This window comes from Rhineura floridana, chromosome 4 (genome assembly GCF_030035675.1).
Source record: "Rhineura floridana isolate rRhiFlo1 chromosome 4, rRhiFlo1.hap2, whole genome shotgun sequence".
NCBI lineage: Eukaryota > Metazoa > Chordata > Lepidosauria > Squamata > Rhineuridae > Rhineura > Rhineura floridana.
This window is the reverse complement of record NC_084483.1, coordinates 41,269,214-41,281,501: the sequence shown is the minus strand read 5'-3', so window position 1 is coordinate 41,281,501 and position 12,288 is coordinate 41,269,214. Positions and strand designations below refer to the sequence as shown.

The 12,288-nt window shown below is 39.6% G+C and overlaps 1 protein-coding gene across 1 annotated transcript in view; it reads left to right on the top strand.

The window, feature by feature from the left end:
* The window catches only part of TPO (thyroid peroxidase), a 99,866-nt gene that overhangs the window by 11,577 nt on the left and 76,001 nt on the right, over nucleotides 1–12,288 (top strand). The window contains exons 6-7 of the mRNA XM_061626059.1: nucleotides 332–461; nucleotides 1,068–1,274. Coding sequence (XP_061482043.1) covers nucleotides 332–461; nucleotides 1,068–1,274 — 337 coding nt within the window. The remainder of the gene's footprint in view (nucleotides 1–331; nucleotides 462–1,067; nucleotides 1,275–12,288) is intronic.

The following is a 12,288-nucleotide window of genomic DNA, read 5'->3' as shown; positions in this document are numbered from 1 at the left end:
CTCCCTTCAGTTGCAAAAGAAGGAGGGTTGCTGTCTGATACACATTCAAAGTTCCTTTGAGAAAATGGAAGGAGTTGCATGGTAGATTGGATCCCAGCCACAGTCTCCAGCTATAAAAAGTTTTCCAGGGAATACATGACTTTTAAAAACAAACCTTAAATTTGTTCCATATGTATCTTAAGTTTGAGGAGTCCCATGATATTGTTCCTTTTTCACAAATCTGTTAGTTTATGAACCCATGGTTTTTGAATATTTGCCCACATGCCCACAGTAATTAATATTTTAAACTGGCTACATTAAAATGCATTTTTAAAATATTTTCATTGCATAGGGAACATCCTAGATGGGGAGCCTCCAACACAGCTCTGGCAAGATGGCTTCCTCCAGTTTATGAAGATGGATTAAGTCAGCCCAAAGGATGGAATCATGGCTTCTTACATAATGGATTTCCATTGCCATCGGTTGGTACCCTGTGAAATCATTAAAACATGTTCATGTAAGAAATCTGCACACCATGCAGCAACAAACATTTCTGGAAAGATAAACATAATAATAAAATATAATATCAAAAAATAAAATTCAATCATCAAACAGTAATTAAACTGCAATAAATAGGACTTTTAAGTAGTGCAGGGTTAATGTAGCTACCACATAATAACATTATTTGTTTCTACCTGAAGATGATTAGAGATAAGCGTCTCATTTTCCAAAGGTATGAAAAATATATCAGCAGAAGTAATTCTGAAACTCCTTTGGGCTACTGAGATCTCAATTTTAATTCCTGAACACAGAATGTCAGCTTGTCAAACCCTTAAAGACACAGGCAAATGGGAGAAAAGCCAAGCCCTTAGTACAGGGCTGGAGAGCCCATGGCCTGCCAGATGTTGCTGGACTGCAACTCCCATCATCCCTGACCATTGGCTATGCTGGCTGGGGCTGATGGGAGCTGGTTTCCAACAACATCTGGAGAGCCACAGTTTCCTCACTCCTGCCTTAGAACACCTTTGTGACATTAGTTATTTTGGTACTTTGTCACTGTGCCTCACAATTAACTCTTTGTCCTCCAGGTGCGTGAAGTGACCAGACAAATTATTGAGGCATCTAACGAGGCTGTTACTGAAGACAAGCTACATTCCGACATAATCACCATATGGGGGCAATACATCAGTCATGACCTTGCATTTACACCTCAGAGCGTAAGCCGACCTGTCTTTCCGGCAGAAGTAGACTGCAAACTGACCTGTGAAAACCAAACTCCGTGTTTTCCAATACTGGTACGCTTTATGTTTTTTTAACCCCGACAGTTGTGGACCGGAGTCCTCTATTCATTATTTTTCTTTTGGATTCCAATGTGCTTAGCATATATCATAGCACCACTGGCAATGAGTGCTGAAGCTTCTTCTCGTGCTCATTGCTGCTCTTCCCCTGGAGCCCAATGGATAGAAATGGCTACAGGTCAGACATGGTCTGTTCAGGCTGTTGTTGTTGTTTGTTTAATTTATATCTTGCCTTTTCTCCCAAAGGGTTTAAAGAGCTCAATTTCCACCGAGAAGTGGGAGTGTTCTTAGGAAATATGTATCTCTTTCTAAAAATATTTTAGGGACACCTACTATCTTGAATGCTATCACGTCCACTCAGGAGTATCAGCTCCTTGCAGATGAGCCCTTACAGCCAATGGAAATATTCAGGGTGGCATTTGGTAAAGTCCCATTATGGGAGATCTGCTCTTTAAAAGCTCCTCATTCAATGCCCAAATGCTCTTTAGACAGGAAACAGTGTTTATAGGATATGACACTCACAAAGTCTATATACCATACCTTGAATCCTTTGAGTCTTGCTAGCTCTTCGTTTTACAATATGTCTTTTCATGTAACAGAAAGTGTGTTGGTTTGCAATCAAAATAATAAAAGAAAAAGAAGCAAAAGTAAAGAGGGAAGGTCAGGAGTGTACAGATAAACTTTACAGTTTGCTACAGTCTGTGTTGTCTGTAGCTGTTCTGAAAAGATATATTTTTCAGATTACATTGCATTTGCTTGAGTTGTCACAAGTATGGTATGCAGGGACGGAAGGAACTGTCAGTTTTAAATTTGGTACTCCACATTTCTGCAACAATTTGCGATTTCTTCATGAAAATGATTTAGCATTTTAGTGTTCTCCCAATCAGCACATTTTGTAGGCAGTTTAACTAATGTACACATTTTTGCAAGCAATTTCCCCTACTATAATTATTTGTTTATTTATTTATTAAATGTATATCCCCCCCTTCCTACCAGTAGGAGCCCAGGATAGCAATGCATTTTGTACGTTATTTTCAACAACATAATCATTTTTATGCACACTTTCCCCTAATATTTGTCTTTTTGTAAACATTGTTTGGAAAACTACATCACATGATAAGTGAAAATTTTGAAGGAAGGCTGTATTTTGGTTCTCATATTGTTTTAGAAAGTGTACATTGGATAAATTTAAATGTGAACTGAATCAAATTTCTCCTCCACCCCTAAGAGTATGTAATTCTTTCCATATTGCAGGGAGATTTTGTTGTATCTGAGTGGGCTTTCAAACAGTGGGTCCTTACAGAGCTTGGAAAAGTTACTTTTTTGAACTTCAACTCCCATCAGCCCAATCCAGTGGCCATGCTGGCTGGGGCTGATGGGAGTTGTAGTTCAAAAAATTAACTTTTCCAAGCTCTGGGTCCTTATATGCATTTTGAGATGTTATGGTCATGCCCATTGCACCGTTTGAATGGTCTTAAGTCATTATCAGAGAGGGCTAACAATGGATTGTTCCCGTTGCTGTCAGGTATTTTATGAGCATAACAGGCCCAGGACATAAATCTATATAATTTTATAGTAACTGTTGTCAAATGAAAGATGGATATAAACATGGATCTCCGCATATCCATACTGATATTAAAATATGAACAAATAAGGCCAAATGTTGTTGCTAAACTAAGAGTTTATAATGATAGGTGGGAAATTCTATTGCCTTCTGCATCAAGATTTTAATTCCAGTAAGGAAAGTCAAAAAATAGTGGCACATAATTATGTTTTTAAACTGTCGTTCGGTTTAACTTTTCCTATGAAGGCAAAGAGAGCAACAGCACAAAATCTAGTAAGCTATTATTTCACTGTGAATGAACTGATTTTCAGAGAGTTATGAAAATTCACTAACTTTGAGCTGCTTTTTTTTTACTTTAGATTTTAATAGCAAGGAATAAGTTGACACTATGCCTATATTATTTCATAGAAACACAGGAAGCTGCCTTATAGCAAGTCAGGCCATTACTCCATCTAGCCCAGTATTGTCTACACTGACTGGCAGTGGCTCTCCAGGGCTTCAGGCAAGAATCATTCTCAGCCCTGCCTTGAGACAGCTTTTGCAAGGAAAGCATGTGCTCAACCACTGAGCGATGGCCTTTCCCTGATGACATGTGTGGGAAAAGATAATGATTCTGTAATTTTGCTGAATATTTACTTTAAGCATTAGCTTTTTTTATCCTTGAAAATGGGTATGCTCCTTAGAATTCATGTATGTTGACGTAAAAGTACTTATAGTAATTTTAAAATTCTTCCTGCTGTTCTGTGGAGGCTTTTCCTCCTCATCATGGCAAACAACATTACCTGAAAAACAGATAGCTCTTTTTGGAAGATTCCTTCCATCCATTAGCACCTTAGAGCTTTACCTGATGACTACAAAATCTCTTTAGCAAAGAATTCAGTGCTCAGGTTTTCCTTGGTTGGTTTAACAATCCGTCCCTTTGCAGCGCCGTCATTACTTCAGTTCTACAACAAACCTCGCTACTGCCAGGTTATTCATTATTCATTCGTTATTATTTGTTTTGACATGAAGTGTTTCCTGTTAACTAAAGAAAAAAACTTACTCTATTTAAAATTTCCTTTTCTATACAATGAAAGTCAAGAATAATGCCTAAATGCAAAGAACAAATTATAATGCCACTGAGTGAGGCACACATACTGAGCCACAAAGTCCTCCATTTATTTAGCTACTTCAAAGCACAAGGGAACCTGTGATGTTATTGCTTAGGATGCACATGCACACAAAAACTGCCCTTAACATATTGCAGGCCCTGATGATGAACATGAATGTATTATGAAGACTCCATGTATTCCAGAAGGTTCTGCAAATGGGTACAAATTCTATATAATAGAGGTGAGGAACATGTGATGTTCCTCCAGATTTATTTATTCATTAGATTTATATCCTGCCCTTCCTCCCAGTAGAAGCCCAGTAGGATGTTGTTGGACTCCAGCTCCCATCATCTCTTAACATTGGCCTTGCTGACTAGGAATGATAGGATGTAGAGTCCCAAAACGTCTGGTGGGCCACAGGTTCCCCACCCTCCTATAGAACAACGTCAAAGATACGGTGTGGCTAGTGGTACAATGCTGGCCTAAGGAATTAACTACATGCTCAGAACCGTTTCTGGATTGGTATCTAAACAGCTAATAAAATTCCCTCCCCTTAAATATTACACAGGCACCATCTCTCTTTTTGGTACCTATTGAAGACCTTCTTCTTTCAACAAGTCTTTTAAGTAGAGGCCTTATCCCAGTCTGCGTCTGTGCTGGAATTGTTTTTTAATATATTTTAAAAGTTGTTTTTAAAGATGTTTTTAAGATGCCTTGTTTTAATATGTTTTAAAGTCTTTTGTTTTTAAGATGTTTTAAAATACTTTTAGTGTTTTTGTTTGCTGCCTTTGGCTCCTTCTGAGAGGAAGGGCAAGATGATAATAATAATAATAATAATAATAATAATAATAATAATAATAATAATAATAATAATAATAATAATAATAAAAAGAGCTGTTTTTCTTGTGCAAGTATTTTGTAGTAGATTTTTACATATAAATAATAATACACTACCCAGAGATTTTTACCACATGTACAAGCTCTACCAGGTAAAGTCTACCTGATGTTATTTGTTTCACTGGCTATATTGGATAAATTTGATTTGGCATAGGGTTGCCAGGTCAGAAATATCCCAAACCCTGAGATTTCAGGGGCAGGCCATAGTCAAAGGATGGGCCTTAGTGATGTCAAAGAGGCAGGCTCTAGTGATGTCATTAACCATCAACCACAGTTGTTTGGAGCATACCACTCACTCAAACAAAAAAAAATTCTCTGATTGGAAATTAAGATAGAAATCTTAGCTAAATGAGGGTGTTTCCAGGTCCAGTTGAAGTGATGGGATCATTCCTTCTCACCTGCTTAGAGAGCCTGGGTAAGGAACATTTAATCTAGCCTACTTGCTTCTGGCAAGAAGGGTTTAAGTGCCCTCAGGCCAGGTCAGGCCAGTCACCAGAAGGCCATTGTAGGAATAAAGCCTAGTGCTGTGGAGGTGTTAGATGGGAGCACTCAGGAGTAAAGATGGATGTTACTGAAGGCTGCAAGTCTAAACACACTTACTAAGGGGCTAAGCCCCATAGAACTCAACAGGATTTACATCTGAGTAGATATGGTTAGGATTGTGCTATTGGTAAGGCTTGACCAGGGATGCCCTGCCTGCCTTTTAATGTGGCTGCTCCAAATGTCTTTACAGACTTGACCATTCACTGCAGAGAAAGGTTGAAGAAATAAGTAAGAGTTAAGAAGATTCTCTATCCTTTCCTGCCTACCCTGTGGCCTGATATAAACTCACTTTGACAGCCATCCCAATTCCAGTGGGTAATAATTGACAGAGAGAAAACACACATGGTTTGGTCTACCTTCAAAGGCAGTAGCTTGGGAAAAACAGCAATTGAAGCCACACTTCCCAGTATGTGAATTCTCTTTTAACACTACTGGTCAAGAAACAAACCATCATGCAAACAATAAGGGGCATCATCAGTGGGTTGAAGGGGGTTGAGCTGAACACATGGAAACACTGTTGTTGCTTATTTATTTATTTATTTATTAAATTTATATACCGCCCAACTAGCAATAGCTCTCTGGGCGGTGAACATAAAATAGCATAAAAATACAATGAATAACAAAATAATACTAAAATACAATCATCAATCCAATACAATAAACATTTTAAAAAGTAAATCAGTGTAACTTAAAATGCTTCAGAGAATAGGAAGGTTTTGACCTGGCGCCGGAAGGAGAGCTTCTACATGCTTCTATGCATGTAAGTGAGTAAAGTCAGAGGTGAATGAAATGCAAATAGAAAAACAAAAACAAAAGACAGTTATTATTTCCTAAATGCAATCCCATACCAATCACAATAAGATTCCTTCAAGTAAGGCAGAAAACTCAGCATCCTACAAGTCAGGATTCCTAACCAATACTAAAAAAAACCTTGGCAGCCAGTCAGCCAAGGTCACAGAAATCCCCATGCAGCACAACATGACCCAGGGGCTGCAGGTTAGTGAAGAATGCTGTGGCATGATTGAGTGAGACCCTGTCAGCACATAATAGCTCTGCTGTGAACTCTGCACTGCTTGCCAATTTACTACCAGGCCAAGTTCAAGCTGTGCTTTCTATGTTACAAGTACCACATAGTACTTGTTCTGCTCTTGTAAGAAATTGGTCCTTTAGTGTGGCAGCACCTACGCTTTGGAACTCCCTACCTATTGACATTAGGCAAGCGCCTTCATTGTACTCATTTTGGCACCTGCTAAAAACATTTTTGTTTAGGTAAGCCTACCCAGGCATGTAGAAGCTACCACGTTTATAATCTGTTTTTAACTCATTGTTGGTTTTATTATTTTGAATACCTTTTTAAATACCTGTCTTCAACTATTTTTGCCAATAATGTTATTGTTTTAATTCCTTCTGTAAACCACCTTGAGGTTTTTTACAATAAAGTGGCACATAAATGTAAATAAAATACATAAATAAATTTCAGAGTCACTGTGGCCCTTGGGTCTCTTTCCAACAAAGGAATCTGCCATATACCAACTCAGGCCATTGGGTACCATCTAGCTCAGTACTGATGACATGGACTAGCAGTGGCTATCCAGGATTCCAGGGAATAGTCTTTTCCAGAGATTGGATTTTGGACCTTTGCATGCCAAGCATGTGCCCTATCACTGAGCTACAGGCCTTTCCCTGTATAAAAAAAGTATCTTTTAAAATGGTTCTTTTCAATTCACTAATGAATGCACAGCAAAACTAGGGCAGATCCACACCATTCATTTAAAACACATTCAGCACACATTTGAAGCACATGAATCCCACCACAGAATCATGGGAACTAAGTATGTTAAGAGTGGTGGGAACTATAATTGCGAGGGGAAAACTACACTTCCCAGGATTTTTAGGGAAAGTCATGTGCTTTAAATGCGAGTTGGATGTGCTTTAAATGTATTGTGTGGATCTATTTCATAAACTTTTCCTGCATGTAAATCATTTTCATTATTTTTTAAAAATGGAAATCAGCTACAAAGTTTACTTAGGTGACCATGGGCCACTCACCATCTTTCAGCCTAATCTATCCCTCAGGATGAAAACTACAGAGGGGGACCATGACCACCCCAAGGAAGAAGGGAACACTTAAAATGTAGATGAAATAATCTTGTGCAACCATAGTGTGAAATCAGATACTTATTGGGACATAGCATGAAGAAATATTTATATAAGCATAACTGCCAAAGATGTTTATTATTTATACAACCTGTAAAGATATTTATAGGGCAATCCTATGCATGTTTACTCAGAAGCAAGTCCCAATGTATTCAATGGGGCTTACTCAAACAGGGGAGTGTGCACAGGACTGCAACCTCAAGTGATAAGGAACTTCACACACCCAACCCAAAATTCAGAGTCATGCCACTTTAAGCTATGTTGCAACTGTTTTATATTTGTTTTATGGTTATTTAATTTTAAATGGATTTATTTCTTGTTGTGAGCTGCCTTGGTTTCCAACCGTACCTCACAGGGTTGTTGGAAATATTCCATATACACATACACTGGAGATGTAAAAATACATAAACCGCATATAATAGTTTATTGTCAAAACCACTTGGTAATTGCAGAATGTTTTTTTTTAATAAAATCAGTATTAGTTTTCTATATAATAAAAGCAGTGACACCTAAGTTAGCCCTGCCTGATTGCTTTAAAAATAGGATTGGGCAGAGGGAGAGAATGTCCTACTGAATTAATTGGGATTAACTCCTTCATGTGGGGTTAGCATTGCAGCTTTACTCCTAGAAAAGCGAGTATAGGATTAAAGCTTCATATTGGGAAGGTTTTCAAAACAGGCTATGAATTAGACAAATAATTTATGCCCTCTTCAACAGCCCAGAAAAAAATAAATTTGTTTGAATCCTTATAATTAGAAAAGTATAACGCATTGTAATCATAAGCTGCACATACACTTCTTTTAAATTTCTGTTCAAAAAATTATTTGAAAGATAAAACCTACAATATTCTATTTTTGCAAGTAATTTAAAAAACCCTGCATGTACACTTTTATTATAATCATAATTGAAATTGTTTACAGTAAACAATTGCCTAACAAGATCCTGCTGTAATTTTTTTGTTTTACATCTCCTGACCTGCACACACAGAGAAAAGGACTTTTGCTACTGCTGAAAGCTATAAACTTATTTTATAAGATTTTCAGACAAGCAGGGAAAGCCAGCAGTTTTCTGGCCTTGCAATGGGTTCTAGCTATTGCCTGGAGGCCAACAAATCCCTTGTCAATCAATCCTGACTTCTTATTGGCTACAAACCTGAAAGGGTGGGTTTAGAGCAGCCAGCCATGAGCTCATTTAACAGAAGTTACAGAGGGCAGCTGACATTCTGGTGTATTTCTCTTGAACCAGGCCACCTAGAAACTTAATTTTTTTAAAAAATGAAAGCTGAGAGTCCAGAAACTGGGGTGACTCACCCAGAGGTCCGGAAAAGACCTCAAAAATCCAGAGTCTCCAGCCAAAAACCAGAGACCTGGCAATCTTAATTTGGCATGCTAAGAACAAGCCTTCCTTCTTCTGGGAGTGCATACTCCTCACTCCTTTTCTGCCACAGCAGTGAGAAGGAAATTAGAAGATTTCAATTAACTACAGTTTAGTGTTATGTCTGAACCCTAAGCTGGTTAATTTTATCTATGGTTTATTCAAACAAGGCAGCTTCATAAACCACCATCTGAAGCACCCAGCACAGAAGGGTGGTTTAGGTGCTTGTGAAACATGACAAATTTAATAAGGTCTGGTTCCCGTTTATTATCTGTGTAAATGAGATTACTAACTCCCAGTGATCTCTGAGTACATACATTTCTCCTTGGAGAGGGTATTTAGCAGTGAATTGATTTTTGATCTTGGTATATGATGGACATAGATGTACGTTGTTTAAATTTACTCACACTCAATATGCTCATGTTTATAGATTGTAAATTATTATTATTTGTTGAGGCTATAAATATTTAATGAATATATTTGAAAAAACAAAAACAACCCATAGTTAAATTAACCACAGCTTGTCAAGTTCACATGGAGCAGCAAACTGGACCTGTGGCTAATCAAAAACAGAAGAAAAAGCTTCCGAACTGCTCTGTACAGATGTACCAGAGGAGGAAAGGATAGAACATAAGCTTTAGTTTTGCCTAAGCTTGTCCTCATAATGTTTCACTGTGGTTTTGTGTTATGACAGAACCAGGTCAAAACCTCGCACAGCTCAGTTTCATACACAAAGGCTTTTCCCCGTAGCACTACATGAGCAGAACTTATTTCTCTTCCACTCAGGGCCAGCGCCAGGCACAACTGGGCCCTTGGGCATCAGCCTGCCCTGGGCCTGCGGCACCCACCCACATGTCCCACCTACCTCTTTTGACACTGTAAATGCTGTGCATGCTGTGCGCACATGCTCACCATCAACCAAGATGGCAGTGGGAACATGAGCCCCTTAGGGAAGCCCCTGCCACCATCTTGGTTGATGGCAGGCATGCACACACACTGCACATAACATTCACAGCAATGGAAGATATAGGTGGGGTGTGGGGGGCTTATTGAAACTGGCGCTATCTGTAGGGGGGGATGCCTGTGACCTCCCTCTCCTCAATCCATGGCAGGGTTGGTAGCCACCACTGCCACAGATTGCAGAATGAGAATGCTACCCTCCCACCCTAAAGAGACGCCCTTCAGTGACCCCTCTGGGCCACAGGGGCCCTCAGCCAGGGTCTGACCTGGCCACCCTCTGGTGCCAGCCCTGCTTCCACTCATAAGTTTGGTTCCATTCATGGTCTCTACAAATGGGTACAGCAGAAAGCAATACTTTCAACAGAACACTCAAGGACTTAGGCTGGAGAAGGAGGGCAGGTGCATGCCCTCTCTGTCATGCCAGCTTGATCCCCTTAATTATTTTCCTGGGTCACTTGTAGCAAACAGTTAAACTTTTTGTATATTTTCCCATCTCGGTGACCTGGTGATTTTACAGCCCAGCTGTATCAGCTTGCAGCAATTTGGCACCTCTCTATCAGTAAGAGGGGCCTGGTTCCGCCAAGGCCGTAAAACTCCTTCGGCTTGTTATGAGAAACCTAGAGGAACGGCGCCAGGTGCTGTGGGAACATCATTTCATCATTCCTTTGATGAAAACGTTAATTAGGTGATTGTCTTCGGCTGAGGCAGGAATTTTCTCCATAAGAGGAGGCCTCGGACTCTGGGCTGTGTTCCACTTGTGGGCACCACCTTGCTTATGGTGATGCTCTGCGGTGGCTCCATTATCCAACCTGACTGGCAGACCCTGAGGGGAAGAACACTAACTTCAGAAAGATCGGAAGCTTTGTAAGTATAGCTGAGGCAGTTAGCTTTGTTATTTTTATTTTGTGCCCAGAACCTTTTGTAGACTGTTTTGTTATATACCTTGCCCCTTTGGGTGTATGGTCCTAGGATTTGATTTGCTGCTCAAAAATCATTTGTATGTACCTTTTTATCTTTTGTACCCTTTTATCCCTTTTCTTATTTTTTTCTTTTAATAAACTTTACTTATTTTAAAGCAACGTGTGTTTATTCCAGAGAAGGGGCTCAGTTCCTAATTTCAGTCCTGGCTACTTGACCAAACTACCGTGTACTAGAGGAACGTTTTCACCTAAGACTTCTGAAGGGGCCAGGAGGGTATCTAGCCTCTGGTCCTGAGAGGCTCAGGTGTTCAGTGGGCTCTGGGGGTCCCTTCACCCCAGAGTAGTTAACCAATAGAAGGGTGGTGGCAGTACTACCGTGCAGGGTTGGTGTAAGCATACACAACCTTAGCATACCAGGATTGCTAGGATCAATTGCCCGAGGCTGGGGATTGATTCCTGGGACAGTAAAAGTAGGAGGAGTGGAACTCCCTGCTTTCACTACATTGAATGGGAAGGTATGAGAGGGCTTTTAAGTGCATCCAGCACATCTGGCATAGCAGTTAGAGGCACAGCAACCTACAAACAAAGCTTCTGATACAGTACTTCCCTTCTGTTGCGAAAACAGATGAGTTGGTGGCATTTGCTTCTTTACCTCTCATCCTATACCACGTAACAATTAGGAGCATAAGGACATTTTATTTCCCAGTCCAAATCACTCTGTGAAAATCTGAACTCTGCAGTGAACTCCCATGGCCAGTGGTCTGGGATGATGGGAACTTTAGCCCACCTGAAGCTCTATGGATTGGGCCATTTAGTTTACATTTAGTTTACACAAGTAAGTTTCAACCAAATTCTGTTTTAAGACCATTTTGATCAGTCCTAATTTTTATGGTGCCAGCAGGGATGGACCATATCTACCCCAAGGAAAAAAGCAAAATCTCACACCATGCTTATTCTTGGAGTTACTCCAGCATTTCGGATTGCAATCTTAATTTCATTCCTTTGATTACACTAAAGGGAGGGGTGAGGTGGGGAATTAATATGAGATAATCTGGTAAGCTTATTGCAAATTCTACTCATCCTGTTAGTAAACACGTATTTATTTGCAATGTACTTATCTGGTCATATTTTTGAAGTTCTATGTAGGGAATTTTGCAGAATATGAATTGTCAAGGAGAGACTTATCCTGGCTAGGTTTTGTTTTGTTTGTTCTGCAAATAAGAGGCTCCATAGAGATATAGTCTTATTATCTTGGACTTATTTCTTCATGTGGAATATCATCATGTTTCTCCATATCACACATTCTGGCAGATGAAAGTGCCACATCAAACACTCCACTTGGGAAATGAGCTACAGAACTGCATTCTGTAACAGTACTGTGTCAGAATATCTAAAGATTCTCTCTCTCTATCTTCAGTGAACCTTGTGAAATTATAAAGCTGGAGAATGGATATTCTTCTACAACAAAACTTGGATAGTCAAGCCAGCCAGAGTGGGGGTGTGCC